This window comes from Hyperolius riggenbachi, chromosome 1 (assembly GCF_040937935.1).
Source record: "Hyperolius riggenbachi isolate aHypRig1 chromosome 1, aHypRig1.pri, whole genome shotgun sequence".
In the NCBI taxonomy this organism is placed as follows: domain Eukaryota; kingdom Metazoa; phylum Chordata; class Amphibia; order Anura; family Hyperoliidae; genus Hyperolius; species Hyperolius riggenbachi.
The window spans coordinates 111,778,838-111,800,323 of NC_090646.1; the positions used below are offsets into that span (position 1 = coordinate 111,778,838).

At 45.6% G+C, this 21,486-nt stretch overlaps 2 protein-coding genes across 3 annotated transcripts in view; one reads left to right on the forward strand and one right to left on the reverse strand.

The window, feature by feature from the left end:
* Window positions 1-1,631: 1,631 nt before the first annotated feature.
* The window catches only part of LOC137564430 (small integral membrane protein 24-like), an 89,614-nt gene continuing 69,759 nt past the window's right edge, over window positions 1,632-21,486 (reverse strand). The window contains exons 3-5 of the mRNA XM_068278307.1: window positions 8,097-8,232; window positions 6,617-6,652; window positions 1,632-2,115 (exon numbers count right to left, since the gene is read on the reverse strand). Coding sequence (XP_068134408.1) covers window positions 1,986-2,115; window positions 6,617-6,652; window positions 8,097-8,232 — 302 coding nt within the window. The 3' untranslated portion in view covers window positions 1,632-1,985. The remainder of the gene's footprint in view (window positions 2,116-6,616; window positions 6,653-8,096; window positions 8,233-21,486) is intronic.
* Window positions 18,252-21,486, forward strand: part of ZCCHC4 (zinc finger CCHC-type containing 4) — a 33,561-nt gene continuing 30,326 nt past the window's right edge. For both annotated transcript variants that reach the window (XM_068278286.1, XM_068278294.1), the window contains exon 1: window positions 18,252-18,380. In XM_068278286.1, the coding sequence (XP_068134387.1) occupies window positions 18,278-18,380 (103 nt within the window). In that variant the 5' untranslated portion in view covers window positions 18,252-18,277. The remainder of the gene's footprint in view (window positions 18,381-21,486) is intronic.

Below are 21,486 nucleotides of genomic sequence, written 5' to 3' on the forward strand. Positions count from 1 at the left end.
GGTGAATGAAACCATTGTGGAACTATTGCAGTGCATTTCTGTGCAACTATAATTTACATTACAGGTGAAACTCAGAAAAATTAGAATATCATACAAAAGTCCATTTATTTCAGTAATTTAACTTAAAAGGTGAAACTAACATATGAAATAGGAACATAAAGGAAGGTGTTTTGGATTACTTAGCTGATCAGAGTCTGACACTTTTAGCCTAGAATATTGAACATTTTCACAATAGTCTAATGGTGTGAGATTTAGGGGTTTCATAAGTTGTAAGCCATAATCATCCAAATTATAACAAATAAAGGCTTGAGATATCTCGCTTTGCATGTAATGAGTATATTTCATATGTTGGTTTCACTTTTTAAGTTGAATTACTGAAATAAATAGACTTTGCACGATCTTCTAATTTTTTGAGTTTCACCTGTATAACGCACTACATAGTGATGGAACTACCTCTACATATTCATATGCTCATGTGTTACTTTCCTGCGATTATTCGGGTGATCTGATGAAAGCAGTGACCTGCTGAAAGAATCCTATGACAACATTTGTTGCAAATAAAGAGTCACATTCAGTGATCAACCTTTTTATTTTAACAGATAAACAGAAGTTACTCAACTAGTTGCGCCTTGTTTACCTTCCTTTTGCTACAAAAAGTAGAATGTTTGTGGACATCTGTAGGATGATGTTTTATGTAGTGATATAATCATGCCTCATCCAATTACCAGTGATATTAAATATACATGTTAATGCATATAGTATAGTGCCCATTGCCAGTATGTGAATAGTTAAACACTTCACTTTAGAAGAAGCCATTTCTTCATATGGAAGTACATGTAATATACATAAGTGGCCAAAAGACCATAGCCTTATAAGGAAAGGTGTCCTAAAACCATTTAGGATTGGATGGAACTGTGTTTTTGTCTGTATACAGGGTCGGACTGGGACACTGGGGGCCCACCAAAGAAATTTCAACCTGGGGCCCACACATCCCATGATTGCGGTGAAAAAAGGGCGTGACACCGGAAGCGGAAGGTGGGCGTGGTCATGATGTATTATGGACAGGGCCAAATGTACATGATCTTAGCAGTATTGTAATTCAGAGACACTGCAGCCCAGCAAAACTTTGCATAGAGTCCCCTCCTTTAATATAAAGTAATGTCCTACTTTGCAGAGGTTGCGACCGCAGAGGTTGCGACCGCAGAGGTTGCGACCGCTTCGGGGCCCTTGGGCCAAACGGGTCCCGAAGCGCTCTCCTTTAACTACAGTATTACCTCTCTATTGGTCCTGTGCTTATAATAATCACTTCTATAGATACTTTGAACAGTGGTAATCATTAACAAGCTATTTACCATCCCCTTCTTGCACCTCTGACACTGTAGTTGCCATTGGCAGGTTTTGGTGCGTCGTATCAATTGTTACGTATAGAGTGCTTGGGGGCCCCATTGTAAAATTTGCATAGAGGCCTACAGCTCCTTAGCTACGCCACTGCTCTCAGCATGAGTGATTACAGCACTAAGAAGAGAATTTTTGTGCTGCAGGCAGCAATTGGAGCTCTGTCAGAGAAGGAGGGGGGGGGGGGGGCCACTAGAGACCTGGAGGCGGGGCCCACCGAGGGAAAAAACTGTACTACTGTGGCCCAGTCCGACCCTGTCTGTATAGGTATAAAAGGGAGCCAACACCCAATATCAGAGCATATGGGGCCCCTCAGGACTATTTGTGAACTTATCTGATCGAGCTCCAAGACATCTGGACATTTGGCCATCATTCTTTATTTATTCTTTAAATGTTATATATTTTACATCTTTTACAAGTGCTGTTTTTGAGTTATTTTATGTGCTCTGAAACTGTGAACTGTGCTACAAAAGCTCGGTGATAAATAGGCGCTTTGTTTAACTATTTTCACACGTTTTGTGAATTCTCAATACAACAATTAAAACATCAGACTAAGCATAACTATACAGTTGTTGAAATGGGCCATAGGATCACATAGCTGTGATGGTCTGTCCCTCACTGTCACCCGACTGCAGCCCCAGAGACTTGTCTTCTGCCTTCACTGCTTTCTGTTCAGCAGCCTGTTCCTCATCAATCCCAGCATTTTCATTCATGTTCATTCTGCATTTGGTATAGGAAAACCAAAATAAATAAGGATAAGAAAATACTCAAAACATATAAATATATATTGTGTGGCTGAAGTTACAATTGTAGTTTCTTAAAGCCAGGGGTGTTTCTAGCCACTTTGTCACTCCAGGCAAGAAAACCTGTGGCGCCCCCCCCCCCCCTCCACACTCAAATCTCAGGGCCAGCCAGGGGAGAGTGGGGCATATAATATCAAGAGGGGGCACGCCACTCACTATGAGGCAGTGGCATACCTAGGGTATTTGGCACCCGGTGCTGATTATCCACAGTCACCCCCCCCCCCCCCCCAATAATTGGGGCTTCGTTGCGCGAAAAATGTGTGTGGTCATAGACCAAAATGTGGGTGTGGTCACGGGTGGAGACAAGTTTACATGAACTTAGCAATGGTGGGACATTAGATTAGGACAGTGGTGGCGAAAAGTCACTTATCAATCGCAAAGTGCCAACAGCAATTTAAACTAAATACAAACATTTTAACTCATACATGAACATTATGGAAAATCCAAGTTGAAAATAAACTGTGAAGATAAACAATTTCATCCATCCTACTCCTGAAAAATGTATTTTTTTTAGAACCCCCCAGTTTTATTTTCTGTTTTAAAAAGCTAAAAAAAAGTAGGTTTAATGCTATTGTCTCATATGATGATGATTCTGCTTTTCCCATAGTCTCGCAGTTAGCAATCATGAGGCCCCCAACAAGACAAATTCAGCAATCTTGAGGCCCTCAACAAATCATGAGGCCCCCAACAAGACAAATTCAGCAATCATGATGCCACCAACAAGACAAATTCAGCAATCTTGAGGCCCCCAATAAATCATGAGTCCCCCAACAAGACAAATTCAGCAATCATGAGGCCCCGAGCAAGACAAATTCAGCAATCTTAAGGCCCCCAACAAATCATGAGGCCCCCAACAAGACAAATTCAGCAATCATGAGGCCACCAACAAGACAAATCCAGTAACCATGAGGCCCCCAACAAGACAAATTCAGCAGTCATGAGGCACATAAATAGACAGCATTTCACATAAATGGGCAGAATGCCCCCTTAATATGGTAGACACCTCTCACCTGGCTTCTGAATTCTCCTCTACTGGCTGCTGTGCCTGGCTGGCAATACTATTTTTGTCTGGATTGGGGATGATGTGTGGGCTGGAAGGCCTGCTGTGGCCTGACTGGCGGTGATGCTGTGGCTGGGCTGGCTGGCGGCGAAGCTGTGGCTGGGCTGGCTGGTTGAATTAAATGCTGGCCTGACTGGTGGTGATGCTGTGGCCTTTTTGCCAGTGATTCTGGGCTGGTTGGCCTAGATAGTTTAGGTAGTGAGAGGTGCCCCCTAGTTTAGGTAGTGCCAGGAGCCCCCCAGTTTAGGTAGTGACAGGTACCCACCAGTTTAAGTAGTGACAGGAGCCCCCAGTGTATGTAGTGACAGGTGCCCCCCAGTTTAGGTAGTGACAGGAGCCCCCAGTTTAGGTAGTGACAGGTGCCCCCCAGTTCAGGTAGTGACAGGAGCTCCCAGTTCAGTTAGTGACTGGCGACCCCCAGTGTGTGTAGTGACATGAACCCCCAGTTTAGATAGTGACAGGGACCCCCAGTTTAGATAGTGACAGGGACCCCCCGGTTAGATAGTGACAGCGACCCCCCGGTTAGATAGTGACAGCGACCCCCCGGTTAGATAGTGACAGCGACCCCCAGGTTAGATAGTGACAGCGACCCCCAGGTTAGATAGTGACAGCAACCCCCCAGGTTAGATAGTGACAGGGACCCCCAGGTTAGATAGAGACAGCGACCCCCAGGTTAGATAGTGACAGCGACCCCCAGGTTAGATAGTGACAGCGACCCCCAGGTTAGAGACAGCGACCCCCAGGTTAGATAGTGACAGCGACCCCCAGGTTAGATAGTGACAGCGACCCCCAGGTTAGATAGTGACAGCGACCCCCAGGTTAGAGACAGCAACCCCCAGGTTAGATAGTGACAGCGACCCCCCAGGTTAGATAGTGACAGGGACCCCCAGGTTAGATAGAGACAGCGACCCCCAGGTTAGATAGTGACAGGGACCCCCCCAGGTTAGATAGTGACAGGGACCCCCCCAGGTTAGATAGTGACAGGGACCCCCAGGTTAGATAGAGACAGCGACCCCCAGGTTAGATAGTGACAGCGACCCCCAGGTTAGATAGTGACAGCGACCCCCAGGTTAGAGACAGCGACCCCCAGGTTAGATAGTGACAGCGACCCCCAGGTTAGAGACAGCAACCCCCAGGTTAGATAGTGACAGGGACCCCCCAGGTTAGATAGTGACAGGGACCCCCAGGTTAGATAGAGACAGTGACCCCCCAGGTTAGAGACAGCGACCCCCAGGTTAGATAGTGACAGGGACCCCCCCAGGTTAGATAGCGACAGGTGCCCCTCGGAATCAGGGCTAGCCAGGAATCCGGATGCATATAAAAAAATCATCATGAGCAGCAGATCTGCAGATCTTCGCACTCACTGTGAGGTGTGTTGCCTCTGATAGTTTGTGCGCACACTGCGCAGTCAGGTGTAGCCAGCCGGCGGTAGCACTGGTGACTGGTCCCTGCGTCACAACACGTGTGACAGGCGGGGGGCGGAGTTAGGGGCGGCGCCGACGTGTAAACGAACTAGCGTGCGGAGGCCGCACGCTAGTCTGCACAGAGAGGGAGAGGGGGCGGGGAGAGGGGGCGGACCAGTAGGCGGCGGCACCGCACATATGAACTAATGTGCGTGCTGCTTGCTCAGAGACTCAGGAGAGGAAGGGGGCGGACCAGTAGGCGGCGCCGGGCACAGGCTGAGCTGCCTGTCACAGCCGGTGCTCCAACGTTTTGTCCTACGCGTCGATTTTGCCTACTTTACCTTCTGCGCATGCTCAGTACTTTCCACGCCCACTCTGCACATGCGCATTTAGGTTCTCTCATTTCCCCTCATCGTTTTACCCTACGAGTGTGCAGAGTAATAGCCTGTGGTTGGAGGGAGTACAGCGGCAAGTGTGTCCTAATGAGCAGGCCCCTTTCTAGGGGCTGTGCAGCCGCCCTGAGCACAGATGAATCAGCTATAGCTGCTACATTTTCAAACTTATTTCCATTATTACTTTATTAGCAATATCATACAGTGAAACACATATACAATCAGCCTATTTCCATAGTAGGTTATTTCGATTTGTAGGTCTCCTCGATGGAGTTTCCATCATTCTGTCATTAGCGTAGGACATTTCGACAATGTAGGACAAAACGTTGGAGCACCGGCGCCGACCTGGCTGGCTGAAAGAAGAAAAAAAAAATTAAACAAACGGACAGAGCGGCGACTTGGCGAGAAGGCGCCCACTTAGACCCACGGCGCCATAGGCAAAAATTTATAGTTGCCTAGTGACTCAGACGCCCCTGCTTAAAGCTTAAAGGCAGGAACACATTAGGCAGAAATTCATATGTGTTTTCCACTATGTGCTATGGAAAATGCATATGTGATTCTGCCTAGTGTGTTCCTACCCTATAGCACACCTGAACTGACCCACAAAATGTTAAACTGAATATGTCAATGTGTGTATTAGGTGGCCTGATACTTACAGGTCCCCATCAGGATGGGCTGTCCTCTATTGTGCAACTGCGATATAAAATTTTTGGGGTCACTTCAGGTGTCCTATAATGATGCTTAAAGAGTACCAGAGCTGACAAATTAAAAAGATTGTATACATACCTGGGGCTTTCTCCAGCCCCATCCGCTCCAATCGCTCCCACTCCGCCATCCTCCGCTGCTCGCGGCTTCAGAAACCGGGTCCCATCACTGACGTCAGCCCCGGCCAGCTACACAGGAGAAGTGCGCCCTTTACGTATCTCTCCAGCGGCTTTCTCTGCCCCCTCCCCCGCCAACTGTAATTATTTAAGGCACTTGAAGCGAGAGACATATGGTGGCTGATATGTGTGGGATAAAGTGGGATTAAACTTCCCACATTAGAATTTGTTGGGTGGCTTGACTAAGGACGCCCTGTCTGAAATGTTTAGTTTGCATTGTCTTCCTGGATGTTATAATAAAGGATACTGGATTTCATCAACATAACAGCTGTGCTGCGAATAGTTGTATATATTATTGGGTTGTGGCATTTCGGTAGTGCGGGAGGTCAAAGTGGTACCAAGTCCTCTTACCTGCTTTGGTGAGAGTCTGCAATACACACAGGACAGGGCACACCCGAGGCAAATAGAGACGAGTTGATATAAAATCCCCAGAACCAGAAAGATCAGCTTATAGCCAGACACTGTGAAACCAGTGACAGGAACTGTGCGGAGAGGGAGATGCACCCAGTCTCCCAGTATCCACCAGATTTCAGTACTAATGTGTGGGACTATAGTAGGGGAACAGGAGGGGAACAAAAGACCACTTTGCCTGCATTTCCTCAACCAACCAACCAGGACACAACTCCATGGGTGCCAGTATACATTACAGACATCAAGAATCCATCACTTAAGGATTCAGTACCTCTCTCTTCTCTTATCTTCCTCAGCATACTGATCCCTGGAAAATATAAAAAAAACATTGTATAAAAATGATGTGTAGAGATTATCAATTAGATGCAAATAACTCCAGCTTGCATTTAAATGTCAAGCAAACTATATGCAGCTTGGAATTGGGCCAAACAGAATCAACAGGAAGTGGTTTTGACTGTCTCAGTTGCAGGCTGCATACAATTTGCATGAAACTTGCATCCAAGCCAGAATGTATTTGCATTTCATTGACCAATTTTATGATGTGTAGTACTGCTTTATTAACGTTCCACAATCTTTGTAAATGCACTAAGACCACATAAAACCTACACAGTTATAGATATAGGGAAACCTTCCATTTAATCTTCTCTAGACAACTTAAACTTTCCTTTATAGGCCTCCCTGAGTTTCCTCCTGCTTTCATGGATAGCGGGCAGTGTAAGTGGCGGAATTCTAATGCTCTCACTATCTCTGATAGCTTTTGGATTGCGGAAAAATGTATACCTCTTTCCTTTTTATAATTTAACCACTTCCGGATTCTCGGTGCGTATATATACGCCCCTGAATCCTGAAGTGTATACCATGGAAACGGCCGCTCGTATGAGCGGCCGTTCCATGTCAGTTCACGGAGGGTGTCTACGTGAACACCCTGCGAGCCGATCGCCGGCTCGCAGGGTAAATGTAAACACACGTGGAAGACCTTCCCCCGTGTTTACATGTATACGGCGCTGCTGCGCAGCAGCGCCGTAGAGGAGATCGGTGATCCCCGGCCTCTGATTGGCCGGGGATCGCTGGCATCTGATAGGCTAAAGCCTATCCCATCAGGCGCAGGACGGAAATCCGTCCTGCGCCGCTCACAGAGGAAGGGAGAGGGAGGGAAGGGAAAGGAGGCCAGGAAGCGCTGTGGAGGGGGGCTTTGAAGAGCCCCCCCTTGCAAGCGCAAGCAGCCGGCGGCGATCAGACCCCCCCAGCAGGACATCCCCCTAGTGGGGAAAAAAGGGGGAAGTCTGATCGGCCTGGCTGCTATCTGATCTGTGCTGTGGGCTGGAGAGCCCACGCAGCACAGATCAGCACAACATTTCATGGTATGGAAGTGGTTAACAGACAGCTTCCAGTCTCAGAGAAATATCAATACAATCAACTCAAACTTTTTTTTCCAAACCCCTCTAGTCAAGATGGCTTTGCTCAACTGTACCTTGTATGAAAACTTATATTTATCTGTTTCCTTTATTGGAGCAGCATTTTGTTACTCTACTCTCACATGATAGAGCGAATCAGCAAAAAACTAAGATTATGCGAGACTGGGAGACAGAATTACAATTCTCTTTGGATATCACCGAATGGAATGAAGTAGGGCGGATTATGATTAGGGACACTGCTATGAAAATTGCATCACAATGGTATCAAAACACCCTGTCAGATTCCCTGCAATAGCATCAGTAAAGCTTAGTTATGAAGCAGAATACATACGGTACCTTTTTTTCTTGAACCAGAATGTTCTTATTAGCAGCACGGCAGAGACAAGAGAGAGGAAGACCAGCATTGCAATTAAACCCAGGAGCCATGGAGCTAGTGGGCCAGAAGCTGATGCAGATGAAGCCTGTGGCGTATCTACAGAATTGGAGGAATATAGATATTAGGGTATATGTATATACATCGCATCAGTTAGGTGATGGTCAGGAGAAGCTGACCGTCAGAGGCAGTATAAGGTGGTTACCAAATACTCTACTATAATGGTTTGGGTTTTTTTGGGGTGATTTTATTGCCTCTCCACCTTCAGTCACCTGACTCTAACTGATCTTATTAATAAATCTCATTCCCAACACCCTGGCCATAACCAGCCCGATAATGTTAACCTGTTTGATGATCAACTGTAACCTCGAGAATTAAGGTTAATCCCTTCTTGATGCCTAACCTTCACCAAAGCTTTAACCCCTTCTCGCCACTGTCCATAACTTCCCAAGTAATAATAACCCCATACTGCTACCTGCCACACCATCCCACCCCCATAATTAACCCTTTCCTAATGCCTAACCCTAACATTCGCGCACATGATAAAAGGGTATCCGGAAATGTGGGTGCCCATAAAAGCCGATAGTAGAATTTCTATATTCTACTCTTATTGTGTAAATGGCTGTAGTACAATATCAGTAATACATACCAATATTTTACTGCAGCTAAACCTAACCTTATTCTCACACAGAATCCTCCCTCTACCAATGCCAATCCATAACCACCCATCCAGGGTCAACCTTAACTGCCCCCCCCCCCCAAATCCGCTGAAAAAAAAAGCTCACTATAGCTGTACCTTGCATGCAGACAGCACCCAAAATTTCCCCCCATAGCCGTTATTTCAATGAGCGACTGTTTTGCCGCTAACATTTCTGCCAGACACGGGCACCCAAATTTCCTGCTTCCCTATAACAAAAATTTGGCAAATGACTAGATTTATTGCATTGCATTGAAAACAATGGTCACATCATTAAAAGATGTTCAATAAAGGAAATATTGTAGAAAGTGATACAGCACTCAGATAATGATGGCTTATACGCAATGCACAGCATCATTAAGGCTAGATTCTGTTGGCTATGGTGTGATAGATAGGTGAAAAATTATTTAAAATAATGGACACATTTCCTGAGTGTTCATTTGAGATGATCAGTGTGACGCTAGGCAACGCCCAGTCGTCCAAAACGCATAAAAATCGCAGATCCAACAGTCGTTTCTGATCACCGCAATGACGCAATCAATCGCACATCTATTGCAGAACTCAGAATGACAAACTTTGGTTTTAAGATAGAAAGTTCTGGGAAAGGTAGTTAATTGCGTTTAGCACTAAGCTGTAACAAGCTGGTTCCCCGGCCCCCTGGAGAGCTAATGGCCCCTCTCAGAGGATATGCCAGCTGTTTCACTCTGATAAGGAGGCCTAGATTCAGCCAGGCAGGCTACGAATCCCCGGGAGGTCTTGACATCTTGCTCCCTGGGAAGGATCAAAGGGAAGCCAGCTGCCAGTACACACCCTGAATGACCTGAGGCTCATAGCATAATCCATAACTTCCCAGATCTGTCATATTTCTGGGGTTCCTGAGATGGCAGCTTCGCCAAAAGTGGGGAAAGTGTAGCATGAGTCCCGGTGCTGGTTCTGTGAAATTCTCAGAACTCTGTCCCCTAAACTTTCATAGCAATATGGGTTTGAAGAGACGGGGGGTAAATTCTCATGATAGACCTGTCATATTACATGTCCTAGGATTCGTAAAATCATGCTGAGTGTGAATATGCGGTATAGGTTTTAACTGCCCCCACGTGCACCCCAAGACGGGCTGAAATAGAATTCTGCCAGTCTGAGGGTCTGTAAGGATGGGACAGCCCCTGCTCCATCCTCCCGAGGCTGGACTTGTGCCTGTCATAGCCCCTCCCTGCAGCGATGGGTGATAAAACTATTGACAGGCTGAAACGCAAGGGTCCTCCACCTTGAAACACCATCTTGGTCACATCTGTGCCAGCTTGAGGATATGCTGGCATCCACCTGGTCTGAACTTTGAACTGAAACAAAAGGAACTCTTCAAGTTTTTCCCACAAAAGGACATCTTTCCACAAATCTAAGTATTTTTTATCCTTTTTAGTTTCTTTTATACTGTGTTATCATTTGTCTCTAGAATTGTTGATTTTAATGATTTTCTGTATATATTAATTATTTATATTGCACGTAAATAAAGACTTTATCAAATTCATTTACTGTTCCGCTACACCTGCTATACAGCCATACACAGAAACTGAACTCAGGTCTCTGAAGAGTCGCTACTATTATTGATATCTAGACAGGATACAGCGTGTTTTAACCGTTTTATTTGCAGGATCAGTCAGTCAGTCGGTAGGGACCACTGGCCCATACCAGTGGTGGTGGCAGATATACCCTGAAATAGTGTGTAAAGTGTATTTCCGTAACCCACAGGCTCCCTTCTGGTTTGCCTGCGGCCAATTCCCAACGGTTTCTGCGCATTGACCGCGACCACAGTTTGCGCGATCTGTGCGCTGGAACCGTTTGGAAGGCATTTCGCGTTCCAGCCACCAGGGCTCCTGTGACAATCAGCCAGAACAGTCCATTTCAACCTTTAAAACCTGGTGCACACGTTAAGCCATGATCAATAAACCTAAAGACCAAGACCCAGGGGTGTCGCTAGGATCTGCATTGATGCAGTGCACCTCACCACACTTCAGAACACAAGCAGACCCCAGAGACGGCAAATGACAGTGTGCAGCTGACTGGGAGGAGGACATGCCTCATCCTTGGTACACCGACACTTGGCTGCACTACTGCAGAGCTTCCTTCTTCTTCCTTCCCCAAGTGGTGAACACTGCCAATAGCAGAGGCTTGTCCAGACCTGATGATGTGGCCGCATATGAATACTCTGAGCAGCCACATCATCAGATGCAAACAAGCCTCTTGTATAGGCAGCACCATGCGGGGAAGGAAGCAGATGGGAGCACTACATTAGTGCAGCCAAGCGGCATGGAACCATGGATCAGGTATGTCCAGCTCCTGGCCATCTGCACACTGTCACTCCCTGTCTGTCTCTGGTGTCTACCTGGCACTAAGGAGGAGGCAGACAATCAGGGCCCAGTGGTAGAGGTTCCGGGCAATAGGCCTGAACCTTTTGGCCTAAAAAAAACCACTGCCAAGACCCCTCAAGCTACACAGCATAAACATGAGCTCATCTCTAGTTAGTTTTACAGAATAACTAGAATAGTAACCGCTAATTACTGCCTCTGGTAAGAATCTGTGCACGGAAGTCCCACAATGTCACCTAAACATCTGGCGTGCCAGACACCTGCCTACATTGTTCTCTTTCCCCAGCTGTTAAAAGGCGATCCATCTTGTGCCACACTTTGTCCCTCTCCTTCTGTCCACAGCAACAGAACAGGTCGCTAACTTTCAGGAAAACGCCAAGTCTGTATAGCCTCAGCCACGCCAGGGATCAAGTACTGATCCCCACCATGTGGCAGACCAGGTATGTGTGTACTGTACAAAGCTTTAGAGTTTACAAGCTACATTGACAGATGCCCATGTAGGCAAGGCCTTACAAGCAAGTGACATTTTCAGACGTGGATAAAGTCTATTTGACAATCTTCACCATCAGACATTGGGGTATATTAACCAAACTGCGGTAAGCAGAATGACGTGTGTTGAGTCTTGCACACGATGAGTAGAGCATAATGCATTGCATGTATTGAATCTCGGCTGTTCAGTAAGAAAGCACCTATTCAGTAGGAGACCTTGGGCAAGACTCCCTAACACTGTCCTGCCTATAGAGTGCGTTGTAGTGGCTGCAGCTCTGACGCATTGAATCCACTGGCAGAAAAGCACGATATAAATGTTCTGTGTCTTGTCTCACTGCAGTTTATTGACCATTTCTGTGTAAAACCAGACCTATCCAGTACTCAATAGCATTTAATCGACCAAATGTATAAGTTGTACGATTTTTTTGTTGTTGTTAACATTATGAGGTGTAACAGATGTAGTATATTTTCATACTCCAAAGCTTGTTGATGTGAGTAGTAATGCTACATCCATGCCTACTTAGCTGCAGCTAAGTAAGGTTAAGGCTAAAAGGTTACTTTTCATCAATAGTCCATGGTATACTTCAGTCATTGACATTTAAGATGATAATATATCGGCCTCCTTATGTCAGGATTTGATGTATTATAGCTATTTAAATGCCAGGATGTAATCTAAAGTGTTGTAAATTAATGTCACTAACCTCAGCAGAATAATGAAGTTTCAGAGTGTATGATTAAGGTTCAGTAGTGACCCTAAACAGATTACAGTGCTGCTGCTGCTGCTCCACCTTATTTATAGCACAGTAGTAACACTGTAAAACCAAAAAAAGCCAGTGTGAAAATCTTAAGGTTATTGAAGTCATCGGGAAAGTGAGCATCCAATCTATAGAGAGCCAAATACAGTATTAGTCTACTTCTAGCCTTTTTGTTTTTTAAATTTAGTTTTGGGTAGTGTGATATTGGATAAGAATTTTTTTTTTATTATTTCTTTTTGATCTCCATGTGGAAGCATTTCTATAACTTTCTGCCTAGATGAGAAGTGGGATAATTTATCTAGAACATTGTAAGAATGTTAGGGACATCAACAAATAGACATTTCTTTGTTTTTATTTATTTATTTTTAGACAAAACTTTGGAAAAGTTAAAACTCATGACTTCGTTGGACCAGACCAGCCCTTGGTGAACTACCCCAAGTTGTCTCTCTTGCAGGGGTAGGTGTTGTTCCTACACCAGACCAACCCTTGGCAGACTACCCCAAGGTTAGTCACTACACCAGACCAACCCTTGGCAGACTACCCCAAGGTTAGTCACTACTCCAGACCAACCCTTGGCGGACTACCAAGGTATCTCTTTTGGAAGGGTAAGTGTAGTTCCTACAACAGACCAGCCCTTGGGTGACTACCTCAAGGTGACTAGTACCCCAAGGTGACTACCCCAAGGTGTCTCTCCTGGAAGGACAGGTGCAGTTGCAAGCCAGACCCGCCCTTGGCAGACTACCCAAAAGTTAGTCACTACACCTTGGCAGACTACTATGCTGTCACTACTATAGCTTGGCAGATTACCTCAAGGTGTCTCTCTTGGAAAGGATAGTTGTAGGTCCTACACCAGATAAAATAAGGCCCTCGACAAAAAGGACTGTGGGGCCCTTATATTTTCATTCTGTACTGACAGTAAATGTGTGACCTTTACATTCCCTGACTTCTGGGGCCTCTTAGAAGCTTGGGACCCTGGACAATTGCCCGGTTTGACCCTATGGAAGCACCAGACCTGTCTATGGGGACACATAGCTACTTAATTCTGGTATCTCAGAGCACGCAGCTGCTTAATTACTGTAATGGACTCCACAGATAAAAGCCAAACTGCCTCTGCAACAGTATCATGCAATTCAGCCATTGTGGGCTTCCCATCACTCCAACATGCCTATTCACTCTCTCAGCCAACAAACTGGGAGTCATGATTCTGCCTAAGGAGCTGCCTGGTCTTAATGTGGCTTTAGATGAGTTACGCTGGCCATACACATACAATAAATGTCTGATCCAGCATGTGTTGCTTACTCCCCATGTAATTATGGAGAGGGTAGTAGTGATTCATCTACGACTATGCTTCCTTTGATCAGATTTCATTAGAACAGGAATAGACTTTTCATTGCTCCTCCCTTCATTTACTGGTAGTGCTGTACCCCATTACTTTTTCAATAACTAAACAGCCCAGAAGTATTTGAAAGCTAATAAAGTGGGTGTCTGTAGATTTCTGGCAGGATTTTTTTTTTTACAATACTGTATTCATTTATAGATTACGGTATTTAGTCAATCTTTGCTACCTGATTCACATTGTGAAATGTATCACTAGTGGTGACCTCTTTAGTTCTGCCAGTTGATCTGTTCGGAATGTTCGATGCTGAAAGTTCCATGCGCAGAGCGATATATTGCTTGCTTGGTACCGGTAGTTGGAAAAATCTGTTATTTCCCACAATGCAATGAGGTTCACAGACAGCAAACTATCAGGACCATGGTTATGACATCACAGTGTAGGAGGGGTTTCGTAACAATAACAGCCACACAGCCCACTATGAAAGGTAAAGATTTCTCGTAGGAAAGGGGGTATCAGCTATTGATTGGCTTTAAATCTACTGAAAGACAAAATGACCCGTGTATGGCTATATTTAGTTTAAGAATTGCAGCCTATTGCAGTGAACTGGACAGGGTCTGGTCTCTCAACCAGGTATTTAAAAGCATTCCTGAAGTGAAAAAAAAAGAAACTAAGTTAGATACTTACCTCAGTAGTGGGACGCCTTTGGACAGTCCACAGGCTTCCTGGATCCAGCCCGCCGTTCCAGTGCAGGGTCAAATAGGTTTGTTGGCCATGCTACCACTGTAGACAAGTACATCCGGATTGGGCATGCATGCCGGCCAGGCTAGGAGTGCAGTCAGAGGATGGTCAGAGGATGACGAGGGAATGTGCCCTGGAATGGTGGGTTTGGCGAGGATCTGTGAAACCTCTGGACCACCCAGAGGCTTCCAACTACTGAGGTAAGCAACTATTCCCTCCATTACAGGTTTCCTTTAAAGTGGACCCGAGCCGAGGCTTGGGTACAAAATGAGATACTTACCAAACGAGAGAGAAGCCTCAGGATCCTATTCCCTCAATGCTTTGATTCCCCCCTCGCTGAGTGCGGCCCCCCGGAAGATTGTCGACAAGGTATTGTTACCAATCAAATCAGGGCAGCACACCTCCTCCTCCATCAGTGCAGCCGCACAGTAGCCAAGCAAGCATGCCTGCACAGTAAGCCGGAGCTGCTCATGTATGAGCAGCTCCTTGCTAGTGCACATGCATAGCCGCGCTTGTAACAGGAGAGGAGTGGGGCCCCGATGTGGAGGGAGGCTGCACTGATTAAGGCGGAACATCAGAGCACAAGAGAATCTTCAACAGAAACCTGAGGCTTCACTCTCTTTAGGTAAATATCTCTTTTTGAACCCGAGCTTCAGCTTGAGTTCCCTTTAAAGAAGAATTATTTGACATAAGTCAATCAAGGAGTATCTAAACAAACTAAGACAAGCTTTGCAGCTGGATGCCTACACAGGATTTAGTATACAATTATCACACATAAGCCCCTGTATTGAGTGACAATATAGCTGTCTTACCTTGCTGCGCCTTAGTACAAACTGCAAGCAGTAGAACTAAGAGAATGGCATTAACAGTGACCATAGTGAATGCCAGGATAAGTCCAGTCTGAGTTGTCACACTGTAATCACAGGTCTGAATGGGTTTTTTCTTAGTTCTGATACTTTTATAGTATACGCTCCTTGTCCCTCTACACAGATGATCCATTAATCAATAAACTTATCTGTTATGTTATAGCAATGTGGGCTGTAAAATCATTTTTTACACATTGGCATTACAGTAGCAACCTTTGCTTGTCAGACATAGGAAAAAGGACTGTTCACAAACTAGAAAAAGTATTTTGCATTCTCTATTTCACTTTAACAATTGTTGTGGGGGACTTTTTGCACTTCACACGTCGTGTTGCAATAAAATGTGTTAGATGCGTGATGTGACCATACAGGGAAGGATACAGTACAATGAAAGTATGCTTTGCTACCACATTAAGCGCACACGCCCAGTAAATGCACAGCATGCTCTCCGTTACTCCAATGGGACCCACCAAGTTGTATCCAATGTGAACGTACAATAGGAACATTATTGCATCTCATTGCAATGATATTGTCAGTTGCAATGCAAAGGATTCAGTGTGAAAGGCCCATAAGACCTCTTTTACACTATACAAAAATCAAGTGCGTTTTAACAATGGCTTTGGAGTTGGAGCAATTTTTGGGTACCTGGAGTCGGAGTTGGAGTCAGAGGTTTCATAAATTGAGGAGTCAGAGTCAGATGTTTTTAGCACCAACTCCACAGCCCTAGTAAGTATTAGACTCAGGAGTCGGAGTCGAGGAGTCAGAGCATTTTTTGCCGAGGAGTCAGATGATTTTTATACCCACACCACAGCCCCAGGGCTGTGGAGCTGGTACAAAAATCACCCGACTCCTCAGTTTATGAAACCACCGACTCTGACTCCTTAGTCTAATTATTACAAAGGCTATGGATTTGGTTCAAAAACCACCGACTCCAGGTACCCAAAATTGCTCCGACTCCACAGCCCTGTTTTTAACTTTCCATAGCAGTGCATTGTCAAAAAGCTTTCAGTTAAAATCTGTACAATATGAGCTAAGCCATAGGAAAACAGGGACGTTACCTTGCACATCAGTTTTCCTTTTAGTTATAACTGACAGCAAAAGAGTGGAAAAGGACCCTAAGCCGTTATTTGCACACTCAGAGCCTGATTCATTTAAAGCCGAGGTTCAACAGAGGGTACGCTTACCCCAGGGTGTACTTTAACTGAGCTCTGGGGGTACTTGAATTTGTCATAGTCAATCTATCATACTAGTAAGCTTTGAGATGAAAAAAAAAAAAGATAAACCATACATAAATTAACTCTACTGAGTATTAATAGTTTCTTAAAACAACAATAAATGTTTAAAAAACATTTATACACAATTATAAAGTTCTCCAAAGCAATATTTATGCATCAAGGGGTACACATGACACAACTTTTGCAACAATCAAAATTTTCCACAATGAACGATTGTTTAACTAAACGTATACAATGTTTAGCGATGTGCGGCGATTGCAACCATCGTGACAGATCCCAACGAGGACTATGGCGCAATCCCCATACACTCCCGCGTTAATTAGTCTCATTTGCACCTGTTGTTTGTTCCCACAGTATACAACTGCAGGAGATAGATTGGGGGAACGCTCTTATCTTTCATCACCACGGACCCCCGGATCCATCTTTCCAGAGTATGCAATTTGTTGTATTTTTTGTCGCCGTGGATCCTCCGATCCATCTTCCTGTGAGTATGCAGCTTTGCTCATAATAGAGGGTACTTGGCCAGCAGTCAGTAATAAAGGGATACATGTTGCAATAAAACCTGCTTCGTATGAACAGTCAGCCCACGTTTAGTGGCGGATTCAATTGCAAAGCTATGCTTGCAAACCTGAGATAATTGGTTAGCTGGTGCATTAAACTTTTTCAACCCAGGTGTCATCATGCTGCAGTTATGCCAAAGCTCCCAACTGTCCCTCTTTTGGAGGGGCATTCCCTCTTTGGGAGCCCTGTCCCTCTGTCCTCCTCATTTGTCCCTCTTTCAGGACTTTGTCCCTCTTTCTATGTACATGGTTGTACTTCTATACCGAAAAATGTGTTTGATTTACGCTAAACTTTATTTCCATCCTTTAATTTGATATATTTCTAATTTTAAAATGTTAATATGAAGGAAAATGAACCAGGATAGAAAGAACCAGTGTGGTTTGAATTATAAAACATATTTTTCTTATGAAATATTTATGGTATGTGTGACTGTGGATGTGTTGAGGGCGTGATCAGGGGTGTGGATTATTCGCGTTCCCAGACACGTTAGCACCCTCTATGCTGCTATATGGTATATGATATAGCTATAGCAGCATAGATGGCGCTATTGTGGCCAGGAACGCGAAGAATCACTCGCGTCCCCAGCCTGTCAGCTCCTGTCACCGAAACAGGAAGTGGCTGCCGGCGGGGCCAGGAGGATCGTAGGGAGACGGCGAGGGCACGGACAGCTGCAGGGGGCTATTGGAAGCCCTAGGTGAGTAAAACTCATTTTTTTTTGTTTGACTTAAGTGTCCCTTTAAGTGTCCCTCTTTCTCATCTCAAAAAGTTAGGAGGTACGATTATGCCTATTTCACAGGAGAAGCTGATGCTCATCATCGTGCAGGACTGGACGTGATAATTTGATAGGTAACTAGCTTAGGACATAAGTGAATGCGCACACCAAACTAAACACATGGCCTGGCTGGTAATGCTTTTTTTACGACAGATATAGGACAGAATATACAGTAACCAGAAATCAGCAGCGCCTCTGAGCTCACACACACTCCCCAACAGCTACTGATTAGTACTGAATTGTGTTCCACTTTGTTGTCATGTGATGCATCCATGGTACCGCCCAGCCCCAGTCACATGACGGTGACGTCATCAAACGGACTCCAGCAGCAAGACGGCATGGAGGAAGCAGATGTGGAGTCACGTGGGTTTGGCATGTCAGAAGGGATTGAGGTGCTTCTGAGTGATCAGATTAGGCAGAGCGCCCCACATTGCCCACATGGTGAGACTGCCTGTCCCCGGGTGACAAACGGCTGACATGTACATTGTAACTAATAGCTGCAGCGTGTCTCATTGCTTGTATACATTGGTCTCATTGCATTATGAGGCACATGATGGGCATGTCTGTACACGGATTATACATATTCATCTGTTATCTTCTCAAATGTGGAAAATTGCGTCTGAAGTTGAGAACCTTGATTTTATTTAAATCTGTGTGCAATAGGGTGGCAAATGTTTGAAATCCCCCTTATCCATAGCAGAATATGGTGAGAGTTGTTGAAAGCTTAGTGCAGGGTTGCTTAAAGAGTAACTGTTAGCCTCCAAATTGAAATTTAAAACACTATTGCAATGTTTTATTTATTTATTATATAAGTGAGCCAAAACGCCAATGCACAAGTTAAAAATCAATCTAATTTTGTTACTATCTAACCTTTTCCCCCAGCTCCGGACGCAAGCCGCATATCAGATACTATAGCATGCAGAGCATGCCTATGTCTGGCCGACCCCCCTCTCCCCCCCAGGACCAGGTGCCAATATATTCTCCCCACCGCAGCTGACCGCTCTGACACGGAGAGAGAGCGGCAGCACTTCCAAAGCAGCACCGCAGAGCAGCCAGCGCCGTGCATCTCTCACATGTGATTCTCTCACATGTGACTCGGCGGCGGCTGCTCTGCGGTGATGGTGCTGGAAGTGCTGCCGCTCTGTCTCCGTGTCAGAGCGGTCAGCTGCGGTGGGGAGAATATATTGGCACCTGGTCCTGGGGGGGAGAGGGGGGTCGGCCAGACATAGGCATGCTCTGCATGCTCTAGTATCTGATATGCGGCTTGCGTCCGGAGCTGGGGGAAAAGGTTAGATAGTAACAAAATTAGATTGATTTTTAACTTGTGCATTGGCGTTTTGGCTCACTTATATAATAAATAAAACATTGCAATAGTGTTTTAAAATTCAATTTGGGGGCTAACAGTTACTCTTTAAAGAGAACCCGAGGTGTGTTTAATGTTATCTGCATACAGAGGCTGGATCTGCCTATACAGCCCAGCCTCTGTTGCTATCCCAAACCCCACTAAGGTCCCCCTGCACTCTACAATCACTCATAAATCACAGTCGTGCTGTGAGGCTGTGTTTACATCTGTAGTGTCAGTCTCAGCTGCTCCCCCGCCTCCTGCATAGCTCCGGTCCCTGCCCCCGTCCCTTCCCTCCAATCAGCAGGGAGGGAAGGGATGCAGGCGGGGACTGGAGTTCTGCAGGAGGCGGGGAGAGCAGCAGACTGACACTATAGAGATAAACACAGCCAGCTCTGACAAGCTGTTTGTCAGCAGTGTGGCTGTGATTTATGAGGGATTGCAGAGTGCAGGGGGACCTTAGGGGGGTTTGGGATAGCAACAGAGGCTGGGCTGTATAGGCAGATCAAGCCTCTGTATGCAGATAATATTCTTCAAACCCACCTCGGGTTCTCTTTAAAGTGAACATCATTTAGCTCATATAGGTCCACTACAAAGTAATAGCTCTGACACAGTTGGGAGAATTGTTGGTGCTAGTCTTACAAAACCTCAAAGGGTTCAGACCTCCAATCACAGCACCCTCTACAGAAGCACTGTGATTGGTTGAATAGTGTGGGTGTAGTATTATACAATACAGTAGAGGCCTGCGCGGGTCCACTTTTTCATACCCGACCCGCTTTCTGGTGAATTTGATACCCGCAACCCGACCCGCAGGCCCGCTACCTGCTTTTTTACATTTTCTTCTAAAGTGCACATTTAAAGTAACAGTGGGGAGCTGTAAAGTTAATAAAACCTATTTTTATACACAAACCAAAGCTAAAGAAGGTTTTTAGCTTGCTTTCACTACCCGCGACCCGCACCCACAGACCGCTACCCGCAACTCGCTACCCGCACCCGCAGCTTAAATCAATTCGGGTACCCGAACCAGACCCGCATTTCGGGTTACCCGCGGGTACCCGACCCGCTGCAGGTCTCTACAATACAGTATCTGAAACCTAGCAGTTTTGAGAGGGTCCCCCCAATCATGTCAGAGTAATTGCCCTATGAGCTGCTGAGTCCCCTGAACTAGACTTCTACAAAAATATGCTTAGCTGGCCAAATAGATTTTTGTAGTAGCCCACCGACCTTACAGTTGAGTAGCTAACAGTTGATTTGACGCAATGCGGAGGGAAATTTATCAGAAGAGAATCTCCTCTGCCTAAAGGTGGGTACATAACTTTCGATGGATATCACTCGTCAGGAATCGGTACCCAGTCCCCTTGGGCGACTTCGCTGGCCTTGGCTGCACAGATGCATATCAGCTGACAAAGCGCTGTGTTGCTATGTGGGGGGCGGGGCGGGGGGACAATGGAGTCGTGCATGTGTGAGGTCACATGGCAGGCAGAGGAGCGGCATGAACTATGCACTTGGCCATCGCTGGGGAAGAGTGGTTCCGCTGAGCCGATTGCTTGCGGGTTGGGGGCTGCTGTACGCATGCCTGATTATCGACTGAGGAAGTCGTTATCAATCACCTCAGCCAACTTAAAGAGACTTTTTTTTTTTTTTTTTTTTTTTTTTTTTTTACCTGTTTTTCAGCATTATTTTTAAAGTGGATTCACCGCATTCCCATGGCAGAACACATGTTTTATACTAGAGAAATAGCCCAGCAAAGTTCCTGGGCTCCGGAGCAGTGCTTTTCAGCGCTGCTAGATTTGGGCGCAGCCGGCGCTACTATAGACTACAAAGGGAATCACAACTGAGCAGCGCTCAGTGAGTAACGTCGGCGCCGTCAGAAGACGGAGCCGAGGTTGCTTAAAGGGGAACTGAAATAAGAGGTATACGGAGGCTGCCATATTTTTTTAATCAACACCAGTTGCCTGGCATCCCTGTTGGTCTATTTCTCTGCAGTAGAATTTGAATAACACCAGAAACAAGCATGCAGCTAGTCTTGTCAGATCTGACTTTAAAGTCTGAAACACCTGATCTGCTGCATGCTTGTTCAGGGGCTATGGCTAATAGTATTAGAGGCAGAGGATCAGCAGGGCTGCCAGGCAACTGGTATTGATTAAAAGGAAATAAATATGGCAGCCTCCGTATACCTCTTACTTCAGTTCCCCTTAAAAAAAC